Genomic DNA, 16,993 nt, shown 5'->3' on the forward strand with positions numbered 1-16,993 from the left:
CACTCATGATCACAATAAGTCTACCATTAACAATGCCGTGTACATATTCTGCTAGCTATTTGGTAGGGATATATATATATTAATTTGTTTTCTACATTGTGTACCATATTTTTATGACATCATTTGTTCATGTAAACATAGACTCTTGAGTCCTCACACATGCAAGTTGTTATTTCACGAAATCTATGATAGTTTGGTGCTGTGAGGTCAAACACAACAATTATTTTACACTATACAGAAATATCAACAAAATCACATTTCTACATTATTCGACCCTTGCTTAAAAAGTAATAGTATGTGGTGCAATTTGCAGTTCATGTAAAGAGTTCTTCTTTTATTGGCATTGTCAATAAAAAATAACAGTCGGTGTCTACAGCGCATGATAAAAGTTAAAATAAAAAACAAAACATGATCTGAACTCTTGTGGCAACCAAAGAGTGTTTTCCTTGGGTTTCAAAAATACTCTGTACTGTTATCTGTAGAGTCTGCAGAAATCTCTTAAATGATAGCTGACATTTTTCCATTCAGTTGCCCTGAAATCACAAACACTTAGCTGGAACATTGGGTTTACCACTTCTAGAAACTTTAGCAACTTAAAATCTGGTGGCAGCATCATGTATTTCTCACAAGCAGCACAATGATTTCATCTAAGATATACATGTAAATTTCAAGTCCAACCACCAAATGACTTAACAATAAGCATTGAGATTGATGTAATTAGCTGGTGTTTAAAAAAGTCTTGGGATTAGTAATTTCTGCTTAAGTATATCTGTCTGTTTAAAAAAATATTTAGGTTGATTGTTTTTACTAAAATGTATTTTGGTAAACTTACGCAACAATTTCTGCATGAAATTGCATAGTTTGTTGAAGAGTGGCTGTTGCAAGAGTGGCTTCTGTTGGCAGATTCTTCACTGTTTCCATTAACCATTTGGCAAATAACTTCACAAAATTCACAAATTAAAGTTTATGATAACTGACCACATGCATATTTGCTCCTACGAACAGGATATTTACATCTTCTCAGATCTCTTGTTTACCTCTTACAAAATTCTCAGATTTTAATAACACAGTTTTGGCATTAAAAAGTACAAACATTTTTACAAAGTTGTTTTTATTAATCTAAAACCAGCAAAACATACCGGTCTGTCCCTTTCAATCACTGCCCACCAAAGCTCTGCAATATCTGGGTACAAATAAGATGGGATTTGAAACAAACAGGCATGCAATGATTTCTCAACGATCTGTTTTCCATAGACAGAGAAAACCTCATCAGAAATCGGCTTTTGCGTTGCTGGGAATTTGCACTCAATAACACTACGGAGAAACTTTGTTACAGAAGCATTGGCATCACGGTGCTCATGACTGAGACCAGCCAAAGCACACTCAAGCAGGGCAGGGCATGCAGCGTGTGTCAGGAATTCCACTGGACACTTTTCTACAAACCTGTAAAAAATAAAAAATGTTACAAGCTACAATGGAACATAATGTGTAATATTATAAAGAAAGTATGATAACTAGGCCATATATCACAACAACTAACAATTTGCCATTGACAGATGGGAATTCATAACCATAAAAAACTAGTTTAGCTAAAACACAGCTGCTATTGTTTTGGGTGCTGGAACAGATGTGTCAGCCAGTGTCAAAATTTGAAGTGAACAACCTCAAACCCATCCATCATGTGTCATTGCATTGGAGTTTGGAGCAGTCATGGTTAACCAGAAAAGAAACTTACTAGGATAATTAACCATACAATATGTGAACCAAAAATCAAAAAGATAAAGGTGAAACATAGGACTGTTGTTAGGGTTAGACAAATTAGATTAGACTGTTATGAATTTCATGTGTGGTGACATGTTTAAAGAGAATTTATAAAAATGATAGAGGTTTGTTAGTAAACAACATTTAGTACCTGCAACATAGTCTGAACAAATCATCCACAGTATCTGGGTGATTTTCAAGTCCACGCTCTGCATTTAAAATGTTGAATGTTGGCTGAGTAAATGCGTTAAGCATTGCAAGCAGAGATTGGTCATTGCCAAATTCATCAACCTACGTAGACATTTCATTAGTTTTAATTTTATAGACAACATCACAAATGTATGGCAATAAATATTAACTGTCAGATTAACTTACTGTTGCATAAAACAGAATTTAACTTACTAGAACACTTCCGAGGTATAAGAAGCAACTGTGCTGATGGTAAGTGTACATTGAGGTGATGGTTTCTGCAATGGGACCAAGTAAAGTTCCTTGAACAGACTTTCCCACACAGCGAATTGCAAAACGCAGACATCTGCAGTGACACATAAAAATAGCAGGTATAGTAAAGAATGCCGACATCTTAATGATCAAATTTAACATGTACCACCCAACCATTTCTATGATATTTCATTGTGTATAAATGAATCCCAAAAAATAGAAATGGAAATAAAAGCAACAAGTAAGCACCTGCACCATCTTTCAACTATTCGATTGTCAGCTTTATGTTGTTCAAGAGTAGGTTTTAACACAAGCCATACTTCTTCAGTAATTTCTTTACATGGATGTGTGTCCCCATTTCTATGGTTCTTGAGGTTTATGTTTCGAAATATGGCAGCCAGACGATCAAGCCAAAGCATTGGGTCCTTTGCACCTTACAAAATAAAATAATTTGAGACAATGTGTTTTTTAGTGACAGTAGAATTGTCAAACTTGGTTAAACCTAAAAATTAATTTTTAAAGGTTTTGAAAAATAAATCTGCATCTTTCTGCTGATATTAAGGGACATGAAAAATCTTGTCAGTGACATAATTTAACCAACTAATTGCAATCACTGGAATTTACCAACCTGGCTTTGATAGATCTTGTTGTAATTGCTGAGTCAGCATATTAACCTGTGCCTTGCACAAAAGTGTAACAGCTTCTTGAAGATGCTGCATAGGTAGTTCAGTAATAATAGTAACCACACCTAAAAAAAGCATACATTACACCAACTTACATAAGAACATCATTAACAGAACAAACCTTTGAGTAACCCGATTGAAGCCTCAGCAGAAACATGAAGTTCATCTGCCACCTTTATAACAAAAAAGTGTTAATTATGAATGTTGTTTTAAACCAGGGGTGTGCAACCTTTTTCGTCGGTGGGCCATATTACCAATTTCGGACATCAAGCGAGGGCCACACAATGTTTTTCATGTACCGTATTTACACGTTTTTTTACGCTACTGTTGGTGCGGCTTGCGTTATAATATCATGTCGATATTATTTCCACACCCCTGCGTTTTGTTTCATTTTGCGTTTAAAATCAACTTGAAAATGTTAGGTACAAGCAAGTTTCGCCGCAACACTGCCTTTGACAACAAAGTAATTGTTTACTAGACAATGAGATGTATTACGTCACATTCGGTATAGATATGCAACCACCACCCAGTGTGCATAGAAGACCATAGATCTGGGTGAATTAAGTTCCATGTGCTGGTTTAGCTTATTCTTGTTACGTGTAGCAACTTAGGAGATTTACTGAAAACTAGCGGGGATTTTTTGCTAAAATGTGCATTTTTACTTGGTCTGAATCAGAGTGTTGTTGAGGGCCACACTAAACAGCTTGGCGGGCCGGATTGTGGCCCGCGGGCTGCACACCCCTGTTTTAAACTAACAATAAAAAAGATTAAGTACAAACCTGCAGGAGCTGAATTAACGCCGAATAATGCTGAATCATCTGGTGCTTGCATGTTTCACACAAATTTTGTAATGAAACTGCTGCAATAGATGAAAGCTCCTTTTGTTGCAGTGCATGTGTTAAAAATTGAAGTATATGATCTGAAATATATTGTCATGTTAATGTTTACAATAGTTTATGTGATTCTACCAAGGTACAATGAGCCACTTTACCTAAAAGGATACTGATAAACAACTAAAATTGGAAATAAAAGATTACAACTAGAAGGGTGGCTTAGCACATATTGCCATTGCATATACATTCTAACCTACTTTAAAACAGTACTATATTTCCTACACTTATTTTATAATGGGTCCCATATTATCTAATGTCTTTATAACATTGGTTGTTTCTGCAGGCAGAAACTCATGGGTCCCCACACATGCAAAGTTGTAAATAATGCATTTCAAGAGATAACTATGAGAAAGTTTGTTGTGGTAAGGTAAAACACAGTGACTGGTACTGAGCATAAATAAATATGCTGAAGTACTACAAACTATTCAAGTTTCATTCCTTTCATCCAAATAGCATATTTATTTACGCTCGGTACCAGCCACTGTGTTTTATCTGACAACAACAAACTTTCTCATAGTTATGAATATTCATTCCATTCATACAAGGTTTTTCTCTGTCTGAGAAAAAGGGCTAAACACAATAATCAGCTCCTTTTAATTGCGAATTGCACCTGATTGTAGGGGGTAATGGGGTAAATGATAGTGCTACAGGGTAAAACAACAATCAACACCTATAAGTGGCACACTCCAGAAGCTGTATAAATTTTATTCAAATCAGACATTGTTTAAAAAATGACCGATTTTGGGGGCTAGTGGGGTAAATGTTGGGGTCAAAGGGTTGAACAAAACAATAGACAACTATAAATAGCACACTCTATAAACTGTTGAAATTTTATCCAATTTGGACATTGTTTAAAACATTCACCCATTTTAGGGGCTACGGGGTTAAACACAACAATTGACACCCATAAATGACAAATTCTACAAGCTGTCCAAATTTCATCGAATTCCGACACCGTTTAAAAAACTCACCCATTTTAGAGGGTTAGTGGGGCAACTAATGGTTCTACACCCAAAAGCAAAAAATATGAAATTACAATGACCCAATCAACAGTCCTGTAAATTTTTATCCAAATCCGCCAATGTTTAAATTTCTGGCCACTAGAGGTGTTTTTAGCAACATTTGTTAACACATCTGACGTCATAAGGCTGTTAACACCCCTCTGACTGGCATGTGCAAAAACGCCCTCCAAGTAATGCACAAACACAAGTAGCACATTCTCAGGTACCTTTACTATACTGTTACTCCACAGAATTTTTTCGTTTGTGGTGCGCAGCAACATGCAAAAACGTTTTACATTTTGGGGGCTAGCGGGGTAAATACTGGGGTTATTAACTCAAACGAAGCGGATGGCACATCTACATAACTATATCTACCATCTGTGAAAGTTTCATCCAAATCCACCAAAGATTTCATGCCAAAAGTGCATGGAAACGCTTCGGCAGAAAAAAGAAAAAAAAAAGAAAAAAAAAAGAAAAAAACAGAGTGAAATCAAGATGTGTCCCCTTCAGGGAAGGGGACCCATAACTAGTGATGCAACGTATTAATTACTATTAACCTTTAATGTATTTTATCTTAATCATGGACTAAAAATAAAGACGGTTCATACCAAGAAATTGAGAATGTTTTTCAACCCATGATGACAATTCTCCAATAAGTCTAACACTTGTATGTCTTACAGCCAAATGACTGTCAGGAGGTAAAGACACAATGGCTTGCAGTACTTGCGGAACAACAGTTTCCTCAGTCCTAGCGCACAAGAAAAAAAATCCAGAGAGTTGAACAAACATTCTCCAATAAATGTTGCAGCCTTATAGTTATAACACTCGTCAGCATACAAAATTTACCCCCTTTGAAATTCATTTTCACATTGCATAAAACATAAAATTTACAGACACAAGTCACAGACAAAAATCCTTCAGATATAAAAAAAAACATTTAAACACACATATTTTAACTTACACATCAATGTGTTTGGCAACAGCTCCCATTATGAAAAGAGTAGCTTCTGTGACATCCCATGTTGGGGTAAACCCCTCCTGATTAAGCATGGAGAACAACTGAGCAAAACACTTGGTAGAACCAACCAGGTAAACTACATCTCGCACAAGGTCCGCAGATCGAAGACGGAAGTCACTAAAATCATCTGCTTCATCCAGTAATTTGTCCTGCAACATTTTTGTGAACATATTTTTAAGCAATCAATTTACATCCAATTGATTCTTCCATACAAGGTTCCAGGGTTGGAAGGTATAAAGAGTGTCGACTCTAGACTTCTTAAGGTTGCCATTTTGGTTTTGAGGATAAAATATTTACAACAGCTTTACAATGTACCCCAGGAAAAATTTTTAGTAAAATTACCCACTAATAAAAAAGCAAACAGTAAAAACAGTTAGAAAAGAACTCACATTGTCGGGTTCCATCTGACAGTGCCGTACAAGAGAAAATATAAGTCGTTCAATGTAAGGACCAAAGATTAGGCGCAATTCATCATGATCATTTGAATACAACATTTCTGATATTCTGTACCACAGATTAAATGTAATCTCTGCAACCTGAAAAGAAACAAACAAGTTTATGCAAACGTTTCTGTGGTAAAAAAAAATTTTAGTTCATACTTACTTCATACTGACAATGGCCATTGCACAATAGCAGAAGGTCAAGGGTCACAAGATCGCCAAGGCCATCACCAGGAGCACTCACAAGAGCTTCAGATAATGACTCGGCAAGTTCAGTAAATATTCGGCACAAATTTAAACACCTGAATTTATAAAATAAACAAAAAATAGGCAAAAATAATGGTAAACTACGAAAATTAAATACATGCCTATAAGAGTTTCACTAAGTTACAGATTTAAATTAAGATATGGTTTTGGGGTTAAAACCTACTTGTCAGTATCTTCATGAGCAACAGCATTATGGTAGGCTTCTCTTAAAGAATGAGTTCCATGAAATAAAAGTTCCATAAGATCTCTATATCTTGCTACATCTTCGGCAGCATACAATGCAGCACAAATACAATCTGATGCTGCTTCATGAAGGTTAGATGATGTTGAAGTATCTCGCTGCGGAACCCAATGAGAACTCAGATATGTATATGTTTTGTTATCTTAGTCATGAAACAAAGGTTAAATGTCTGTTCCTCTACTCTTGTCTCTTACACTTTTAAGCTACCTGCTCTGCAATTTTAATTACACAAATATACATATGTATGCACAAAGTCTGTTGGTTTAAACAAGATTGTTGGAAAGTGAGCATTATCCTGTTTGATAATGGTGTAAGTTCACTGTTGATTATTAAAGGAGTTGAAAAAGTCTAAAAGTGTGTTTTGGCATACTGAGGACAAAAATTTCTTTAGGTTTTACAGAAGGATCTTGAATTTTAAGACCTAATTACAAGTATTATGAAGATAACGCTGTTTTCATCAATCAAGGAAACATATATATGTTTTATTCAATTTCGCTGGCAATTTGTTTTATACTAAAGCTACTATTTAAGTCTGTGTCTATTTACTATTTAAGCTACTATTTAAGGAAACATTCGGTTACAGGAAAGTAAGTTGAAAAAGTACAAATATAAATACCAGGACACTAAAAGGAACATCAAGAAGTTTGCTCCTTGCCACATGGTTGCCTGGTAACACTCCTAAATGAAACCAACTTGACAGACACTTAAACACTTTGGTGAGCAACTTCTCTTCATCGACAATGTCTAAAACAAACCAAATGAAATAAATATACACAACGCTTCATGTAGAATTAAACCCAACTTACCTATGCAAGCCTTGAGTAAATCCACTACCATTGGAGCAGAATTCTCCATTTCATCCAAGATTTCTGCCCTTCGGTTTGCTCCTAGCCTTAAAGCTTGATTATTTACCTACAAGAGAAATTTAGCAGTGCATGTGTCTGACATCGTGAAATAATGTCTACCATTACTCACTTCTTCTGGCAGGACAGTTAAAATTTCAAGAAGATATGGTAAGGAAGACTTCTCTTTTCCATATCTAAAAGAGATAAGTCAAATGTTTTGTAACTGAATTTACACTTCACAGGATGATGATGATTTAAATGTAGCTACATTTTTTAGAACATTTGCCTGTAATTAGTAGCTGTTCTTGAAAATTATAAATAACTTTAACAATCTGCAACATTCTTCCAAGCAATAAACTAGTACTAAAAGATGCAACTCCTCATGACAATACACAAAGCAAATAAACTTACTTTTGCATAAATGTAACTGCAGGCATTCCCCAAGATGACATTTGCAATGCTAAATCAGAGACTGCCAGTGCAAGCTGTGTAAAAAAAAAAAATTAAAGCAATGGCAAAAAATGCTTGATAAAAATGTTTTTTCTACCTGAGTTGTAATAGGTGAAGTGTTGCACAGTTCCTCAATGTGAGTTAATAGTGATTCTTTTAGGGACTCATGTGTTTCTGCAGGAAGCTCCGAGAATGAATAAAGAATCTGTCAGGCAAAATAAATCTGTCAAGAAGTTTTTTTCAATAGCATAACCTAGTACTTGGTAATTTAACCTTTTCAATTAGCTTTAGTGTCTTTTCTATCATTAAACACTGACCTAAAATAACAGTGTTTATATTTTTACATTCCAAGGTCTACCTTTGTCCTCATGGTTTGTGCTGCAAAGTATGTTGATTCAGCATCATTCTTTAATCTGAGTAGTTGATCAGATGTTTCCCATGCAAACACCTAAAAGCAAAAAGCAACTTTTTGGAATTGAATGCTTGTCTGTGATTGGTATTGGTGCGAAGATACAAATTTAAAGCACATTATTTTGAACACTGGCAGTTTGGATACACTAGGGTAGATAATACGAGTTATAAATCCAAACAACACATACTTATTGAAGTGATGGGACGATACCAGGTTTTGAAGCGAGTACCGATACCGAGTACCAAGTAAAAATACCTTCGATACAAACTACCGAGTCTGATTACCGAGTACTTAAGTATAGTGTTGTATATCACTGGCTAAATTATCTGCCATGAGCCGAGGTACAGGTGTAACACACACATGCAGAAAAATGTAATCTCCTCATGATAGCGAAAAAAATATTCATAACCTGACAGAACTTTTTCCCGATTTTGTGCTGTCTGAAGCAAATATTGGCAAAAAGTTTCCCGTATTCCTATGGTGTAAACAAGCCTTCGGTATCAAACGTTGGTTAGCGAAAACTGAGACAAAATATTTTAATACCGAGTACGAGTATCAGTACCACTGAAATCGTTTGGTACCATCGATACCCAGTACAGAGTACTCGTCCCATCACTAACTTATTGTCCTGGTTTCAAATCTTTCATAGCAGTCAAGGTAGTTATTTGTTTAATTCAGTTATAGTCAAAGTCAACATAGGTTATCTTACCGATTTTTGGAATTCCCCAAGCCATCTGGATGCCTTTTCTTTTTCTGCTGCACTTGAATCATGGTACAACTTATTTACTGCTTGTAATACAGTTTGAGCATTGTCAGAAACACTGAATGACATTGCATTAAGCCTAACAGTCCAGTTTGTATTTCAATTTTTTTGTAAAATGGTTTTAATATGTAGCATACTGTAATACACTATGGTAAAAGAATGTAAATTCTGTGCAAAATTTAGGTATTTTTGTTAAAGTGAGAAGATCCTTAACCAGTCTGCAGAATCAATTTTGTGCAGTACATGAGATGCAACTCTCCTATCACACTCTCACAAGTCACACGGACAAAGCTGGTTGACAAAAATGCAAAACAAGCAGCATCAATACAGTTTCTTGTTGCACAAAGACAAAATCGGCCAATGTTTTCTGTTCGTGTAGTAGGGATACTACAAAAACATGTTTGAAGCATTTCAGATTTATTTAGTGGTCAAATAGTCGTTCATTAGTCGATACTAGTTGTGCAGAGCTATAACGAAAATGTTTGACAAAACGCATCGAGCCAAAAGATGCAATATTCCAATAAACAAACTTTGAAATTGTTGGATAAGAAATAAGCAGTTTCCACTTACACTATGCTTTTTAATCTGTACTTTAGGCAGACCGCATCTCACAAAACCAGGGCTGCCACTTTTGTTTGAATAAAAACATCTAGTTTTACCTCAAAAAATATCTAGAAACATCTAGATTGAAAAACAAAATAGCCAAACACGTATCTAAGCATAAAACAATCCAATTTATTGTAATATATTAGCCAAACAACAACACATATGAATGTTTTTGATATAAATTGCTCTATATTAGATGTTTAGGAAGATTATTTCTTCCTTTTCATCAGTCTACGTTTTCTGATACAGTTATAGCGTTGAGACATTTGTGGTTATCTGGTAGGAACATTTGTATTAGCACGGTTCCTACAGTCCTTACAAACAGAAAAAACATATCTAGATTTTATAGCCAACATCTAGATCCCAAATTTTACATCTAGGCTTAACCAAAACTATCTAGATCTAGCTATAAAATACCTAGAGTGGCAGCCCTGCACAAAACTATTCGTGTTTTTGAGACCGAAGTCGACTTACCATCGGCGCATGTGTTTTCATGCGTGCAAAACCATAGAAATGGTAATGTATTATCGGTAAAATGCTGACCATTTTTTTAACCAAGTCCGACATAAAATCAACAGGCGAGAGATACTTTGGACTTTGGAGTTCTGAAATAAGTGAACCAGTTTTCATTACATACACGTTTTGATGCAATGTACAAATAACTCCTCGATTAAGTAAATTCCGTGATATGTGGGACTGGCAGCATAGCGCTTTCTCATCAACGGATTTGTGCATTCGGCAATTTAACTTCTAAATTCGCCGAAAGTTACGACCGATATTTTATTTTGCTTTTCAAAACACAAAGACATGATTCACGTCGTTTGATTGATACAAGTTGCTATATTTGCTTCCACCAGGCACTTGGAGTGTCTTTCCAAACGTTTATAAGTTCTTTTAGTTTTCCATGGAGACCTTTCATAACAAATTGTAGGTCGACGTTGATCCTTTTCAGGTGTTGGCATTTCGCAATTTTTGGTGAAAAAGTTATTGCCCTGTGCAAAATAAAATTGTTTTGTAGGCTAGCTACTGCCAGGTAGCTATATCGAGACAAAAAGCTATGCACAACCAACCTATTTCCGTAGACGCTAAACACCATCAAGCAACGCAGATGTAGAAGAGAACTTGACACGTGAGTAATTTTGTTTTGTTCAAGAGACAAATAAAGAAGATCTTTTAACGCAAATATACAGTTTGGAATTGTTGTCAATCCGCAATTTTTCATAAGAAGGACCTGCAAACATATCGAAAAAACGGAGAATGGATTAAAAACCACGACAATTACAGTATGTCTACTACAAGACTAATTATAACTAGGCTACAGTGTGCAGTGTGACTAGGCTACAGCGTTTTATAAAATACCTGTAAATATTCAAGAGAAGATAAGTCTAGGAGAGGCTCCTCTAGTGGATTGTCATCAAGACACAAAACACGGAGTTTTTGCAAATCGCTAACCTCTTGAGGTATTTGGCGAAACGAACATCTGTAATTAAATTGAAAACATATTTTTTTAGTGGGTTGCAAAAAATTCGCTTACTTTAATTGACTTACCGGCCAATATTGAGGTATTGCAAACGTGAAAAATGTCTCAACGAACTAAAATTATGCAAATTTAAGTTGTTGTTCAACTCCAACGCTAAAAGGGAAGCAGCCTGAGGGGGAAGTCTGTGGATTAAACACAAAAATTGTTTGTTACTTTAATGCACCAAAACGTAACTAAAATAAATTGCCATTTTTTTGAAATTCATGAAAAATGATTAAAGTACATAACTTGCAGGAAAAAAAATACAAATCGTATAAGTTAAGCTTTAAAATAGTTCAAACAAAAATTCCAGGTTTTGTTGTTAATCCGAGCTGTAAAACATACCTTACTATGTTGCAATTTTTTATTATCGCGACGCGCAAATGTGGCAATTGTTCCAGGATAGTGACGTCAGACAGCAGATCGTTACTGTCCAGTCGAATCGCTTGAAAATCAGTCACCTGAAGAATGGCCAAAGGAACTTCCTTAATTTTCTTCTTCTTTAGGTCAAGAGTTCTACAGTATGACAAAGAGTGTCCTATTAAAACATGTAAAATAAACTTGCATCTCTCTTATCTGTTTGATAACACTTTGACTCGACCCAAAACAATGTGTACAGGTTACAGTAAAAAAGCAAGAACATTTGGACCAAACTAACCTAAATGTGATTTTCGTTTCAGGTCCAATCACCCAAGTCCTTTTCGATATAAGAGACTTTAACATCTTCACATTGAATTTGTGTGACTTGAATTGAGTGCTGTCTAATTGACCGTTTGAAATCTGTGTGTTTCCTGGTGCAGTAGATGAATGTCCTCCACATATGACACAAAGTTTTTCTTTGCACTTGGCACAGTCTTGGTCAAAATCCTTTGCACGCTTTGACTCGAGGCGTCGTATGGCTTTTAATCTGCACGTCATCGTCACTTGCGTCGCATGACTTACAAAAACAGCATGTATTCAATTTTTTTAGGTTGCAACTGTAAATTTCAAATTCGAATAGTTTAGTTTGTAAATGAATTGCTTTCAAAGGGCACTTGCACAAAAAGCCACTACTGCTTGAGTAAAACTTTAGTAGGGATATGGGTTACAGTTCCATAGGGGTTAATCGTCTTAATGGGCGTTTTCCTTACAACAGCACAGCTACAACAACCCCCTGATACATGGAGCTTAAGAGTTTTGGCAAAACAAAAAATTCACACAACAAACCATAGGCTCCATTCAAATCTTGACAAAGTCATTTTTGACGTAAGAGCTTAACTGAACTTTGACTGAATCTGTCCAACCCGACTAAATGAATGATTGGAAAGAATCATTTAGCAAAAACTGAGGCAAAACTTTTTTATGAGCGGCCGCGGACACATATTTATGCGGCAGTGCATAAACTGTGTGTATTGGCGGCCGTGCAATAATTAATCTCTTCGGCTTGCAAAACTAGTATTCAAGGTTTTTTTTTAAATAAAATAAAAATAAAGCATGACAATGTATGTCGCAAACAGTTAAGAAGCAAATCGTTGAGTTCAATTTACAAATTTTAAGTTTAAAGTGAGAAATTAAATCTAAATTTTAGGAAAGTATTGACGGGATAGTATAGAAAATCTTATTTCTTATTCACGGTGATCTGTAAACAAAAACAATGGGCACACTTTCTGGCGGTGGTGAAATAACTTAGGCAACCGTCAGATCGAAAAATATGGCGTATGTATAGTGATGTATATGGTAAGCATCTGTGTCAAAGATTCAACGTTTTCTCAAACTATATTTATTTGAACGACATTATCCCCATGTGGCCCCAAATGACTGACAAAGCAGCCAGTGACCCGGATTAATGTGACTATCTTATCGATTACATCACTCTTCTATTTACTCAAGAGCAGTAAATCCAGTCGTTAATTAAAATATTGATTATCGGCCTTCACTTTTCCATTTTTAACAATTTGACTTCGAAGTGGCACCTGGCTAACCTGGGCCTTACGTCACAAACTGCTAAACTACTAAAACTAAAAACCTTTTTACACAAAAACCACTAGCTGTTTTAGTCCCAACTATTCTAAGGCGAAATCGGTGTGTCACAAGTACAGGAAAACGAGCTTGGTGAAAAGAGTGACGACAAAGCACGCAAGTTAGCTACAAAATCAGTAGAGATGCACTGAAGCGGCTTAATTTTGACTCGCCAAAACCTATAATTTGGCTGTTTTGCCGAATAAGTCCGACCGAATCAACCGAATCATTTATGACGTCACGTTACACTTTTGACATAAAAACGTAAGATTTTCTGCTAGGCAAACGGTGGAATTAAGCGGAACAGTGTTTCATTATCATTTTCGTCCTGTTGATTGTAAAGTTGTCCAGACCGTCGTTGCCATTTTGCAACAAATACTGCAACCTTTTGTTTGGAGTGGGCAAAACGATAAAATGCTTTAAAAATTTTAATAAGCTTAGTTGACACGAATTTAGTTATTGTTCAGTTGAAAAAGGTTGTGTGTAACCTAATTTAGGCACAAAATATACGTTTTACGCTTGCACATTGTGTAGGTGAAATATTCTGTTTCGGCCGAAACCGAGTCTTTGTAAAATCGGCTGATTCAGCGGAATGACTTCGGTAAAGCGAATATTTAGTAGGCTACATCACTAAGAATTAGTTCGTACAATATGGCCAATATACAGCTACAACATTTCAAACAACGCTGTTTGCTTCAACCGAACAATCAAAATCCACGTCGGAGAGATTTGCCCTCTTTCTTGCCTCAACCTGCACATTATATTTACTGCTTTACTGCACTATTTTAGAATACTATTTCAATGCGACACAGGTATCTGACAGCAAATGATAACGGGTTTAAAATAAGCACTAAATTTAGAAAACATCAGAAACAACATGTCTAGGCTACGTCAGCATGTGCTGCGGTATTGTTTTCCAGAGGCAAGACTAAACAGAAATCACGAAGTGGAAAATGCAACTTTGTTAAATTTTCGTAAATATGCTTCTCTGTTCTCGTGTTATGAAATTTCTCTGTTATGAAACCAAGAATGTTTGACCCTACGCATGATATCATAAACTTTATAAACTGCAAGAAACTGTAAAGCTTTTCGTTTTGTTCGCTAAACCCAACAGACAAGATCAAACAAAACCTGCGGGTGTGTACAACGCTTCACATATCGCCATCGATGCATATTTTATAAGCAAAGCAATTTGTAGTTCATAACGTACACCTGGTTGTGATCTTATCAAATATTCACAGCTGTCTGATGCTTATCATTTGCAAGATTCGAGCAAGAAGGCCTACAAAGCCGCGGTAACTATATCTGATTAACTGCTTCCGAGACGATTCAAAGCCTTGCTGGCAATAGAAGTCTTTCAGTTCAAACTAAAAATACTCAAGAATCTTGCAAATTCGGTTTGGCCGCCTTTAAAAATCCCTGTTTCTCGGTTTTCCCAAAGGACCGTCCTGGACTCGAAATTGCTTTTGCGACTTGTAATTCCCGAACTTTTTCACCTGCGGTGTGGTAAGGTCGTACTTCGCACTCATTAATTGAAATTCAATCAATTTTAATCAAGCACCGTTTGACGAAGGCAACTGGCCAATACCAATCAATTTCCGTTGATAGTTTTTTTCAAACGATTACTTTTTATTACTTTAATAAGACTCCAAAGAAACAATGTGTTTTCCGTGAGTTTTCTGCTAAAAATGTGTATCACAGTTTTCACATTTAGGTTCACTACTTTCAACAATGAGGCCGATACAATTTATATGCAACACTTAGATATACGCAAGGTTTCCATAGCGTTCTTTTTATCATCTGGTATTTCTGTAAAGCACAACGTCTAAGAAAACGTGACTGTTCTTATTTTTGAATTTCGGTTTTGTTATATTACCGTCAAAACTGTTTGGGTGAGGATCAACATCCCTCAACATCCCGCTTGTCTGATCAATAATAGCTCCAGTCCATGAACCCGAGTAACGTGGGTATGCCGAATCGAAAGCCTCATTAATTATTACGCCTTGTGACAAAAAGGAGAATGGGTAAGGTAAATCTTAATTTTATGCCGCAACGTTGGAACAATAAACCCGATCGATTCCGTTTGTTATAATAACTTACGAATTATTTATGACAGTATTTTTATAGTCAGGGTGTCAATAGTCCGGAGATGTAATCATACGTTTTTTAATCATTGCCTCCTTGTCAGTCAAATTTGTGGACCGGATTAAGGTAGCCCAATTGCAACGACAAAAGAACTGTCAGACCGGTTGAAGCCAGGACTGTCATCGTTTTTTCGCAACATCAAAGGTTCAGCCAAGCATACATGTTTTTGTGGTGGCTGAATAACATAATCAAGATTTTTACTTTTAGTTGTCATGAAAGCATCACAACAGATTTTTACCAATTGGTTGATCAAATACCCAAATGATACACTCTGGCATATAACATGCAAATAGTTAATTTGGAGTAAAAATATTTTGGAAAAACACAAAGGGGTCAATATAACATTGAACTTCCTAAACTTCCTAAAGAAACTTATTGTTTGACGTTTTTTAACTAGATAACAAATTTAAATGACTCCCTTCTGAAATTTGGTTGAATCTGTGGGGATTGGGCTTAAGAAAATTAAATTAAACTTGAAATTCGATTTAGTTCTGTGCCTCTCTCGTCTGCGTGCCTTGGGTCTGGCTTGCTCCATGCAGCAACAATCAAAACATCCATTTGCGCGAAAAATTAGGTCAAAAAGGCGGAAGGAATCTGTCTTGGTCAATTTTGGTGCATACCCAGGCCCAGCTGCTATAGCGATGTTTATGTACCGCAACTATCTTTCAAAATGTAATTTAATGCCATGAGTAAATATGCATCTAGTATTATGGCCGAATGGTCACAATAGCGCTATCACATGACATCCACTAGTGATAGATGGGTGAAATGGCTACAGAAATAACACTCAAATGTTCTGGGACCCTGTTTCCCCCACTACAAACATACCAGGCACTTAAAACTATACAAATATCAATTTAACTACATAGGTTGACTTTCTGTGATAACTATCTGGTGAATATTTGAGTTGGAACATTTAGGAAAAAAGTTGCACGACAACAATTAAGCCCCTAAATGTAATTTTGAAACCAAGCTGATGTACTGCGGCCCAAGAAAAATTGAGAGAAAGGGTTAGTCCGGGCTTATGCAAATGCGGACTAATTTTGCAATGCAGCAATTGTACATGCACCTGAACTATAAGAGAAAGCAAATATAGTTACAAACCAGCAAGCCTTTGGTAGTTACAAATTAACAAGCCAGGCTTCGAAGGTTAGTTACAAATTAACCAGCCAGACATTCTAAATAGGCTTTTGCTTTGCCAATATCACGTACTACATAAAAGTCAGTTTTACAAGTCACACAGAAAAAGCGCACAAGATTCGTATTTTATTTTGTAAAACGAAATGGTTTAAATAGGCCATGTAAAATACAAAATGTGAAGAAAATGTTTTGAAGACTCAATGTGTGGATACATGTCCAAAACCTTTCATTAGCCTTTAGCAAGTGTCTTACACATCCCAAGGTGAGGATGAAGCCAACAATGCACTGAAAGAAGACGAGAAGGATCTTTTTTGTTTGAAAAAGTCATGTTAGAAGGAGGAAGATTAATGTTTTGTCGGCGGGAATAACT

At 35.9% G+C, this 16,993-nt stretch overlaps 2 protein-coding genes across 2 annotated transcripts; both read right to left on the reverse strand.

The window, feature by feature from the left end:
- Window positions 1–319: 319 nt before the first annotated feature.
- On the reverse strand, window positions 320–9,358 carry LOC145237238 (transportin-3-like). The gene is made up of 21 exons (XM_080100035.1): window positions 9,162–9,358; window positions 8,399–8,488; window positions 8,138–8,245; window positions 8,002–8,075; window positions 7,721–7,784; window positions 7,552–7,657; window positions 7,362–7,489; window positions 6,668–6,843; window positions 6,401–6,539; window positions 6,187–6,333; window positions 5,741–5,946; window positions 5,388–5,527; window positions 3,665–3,804; window positions 3,007–3,058; window positions 2,831–2,950; window positions 2,452–2,635; window positions 2,164–2,296; window positions 1,913–2,052; window positions 1,140–1,443; window positions 833–939; window positions 320–533 (listed from the first exon to the last, which is right to left on the reverse strand). The coding sequence occupies exons 1-21, from the start codon at window positions 9,282–9,284 to the stop codon at window positions 473–475; spliced, it is 2,742 nt and encodes a 913-aa protein (XP_079956161.1). The 5' UTR covers window positions 9,285–9,358; the 3' UTR covers window positions 320–472.
- Window positions 9,359–9,361: 3 nt separating this feature from the next.
- Window positions 9,362–12,312, reverse strand: LOC145237240 (uncharacterized). The gene is made up of 6 exons (XM_080100037.1): window positions 11,999–12,312; window positions 11,686–11,856; window positions 11,370–11,483; window positions 11,181–11,301; window positions 10,892–11,052; window positions 9,362–10,813 (listed from the first exon to the last, which is right to left on the reverse strand). Exons 1-6 carry the CDS (start codon window positions 12,256–12,258, stop codon window positions 10,660–10,662), a joined length of 981 nt encoding a protein of 326 aa, XP_079956163.1. The 5' UTR covers window positions 12,259–12,312; the 3' UTR covers window positions 9,362–10,659.
- Window positions 12,313–16,993: the final 4,681 nt, after the last annotated feature.

Source organism: Phallusia mammillata, chromosome 7 (assembly GCF_965637545.1).
Source record: "Phallusia mammillata chromosome 7, kaPhaMamm4.hap1.1, whole genome shotgun sequence".
In the NCBI taxonomy this organism is placed as follows: Eukaryota; Metazoa; Chordata; class Ascidiacea; order Phlebobranchia; family Ascidiidae; genus Phallusia; species Phallusia mammillata.

Excerpts from the sequence above, each read along its gene's own strand:
- LOC145237238 (XM_080100035.1), bottom strand. The coding sequence starts at position 9,284 with ATGTCATTCAGTGTTTCTGACAATGCTCAAACTGTATTACAAGCAGTA. Across the intron at positions 8,489-9,161 it reads TTGGGGAATTCCAAAAATCG|GTGTTTGCATGGGAAACATC; the intron begins GTAAGATAACCT and ends TTTTGCTTTTAG. Across the intron at positions 2,053-2,163 it reads TATACCTCGGAAGTGTTCTA|GTTGATGAATTTGGCAATGA; the intron begins GTAAGTTAAATT and ends ATGTCTACGTAG.
- LOC145237240 (XM_080100037.1), bottom strand. The coding sequence starts at position 12,258 with ATGACGTGCAGATTAAAAGCCATACGACGCCTCGAGTCAAAGCGTGCA. Across the intron at positions 11,857-11,998 it reads GAAACGAAAATCACATTTAG|AACTCTTGACCTAAAGAAGA; the intron begins GTTAGTTTGGTC and ends GTCATACTGTAG. Across the intron at positions 10,814-10,891 it reads TTTAGCGTCTACGGAAATAG|GGCAATAACTTTTTCACCAA; the intron begins GTTGGTTGTGCA and ends TATTTTGCACAG.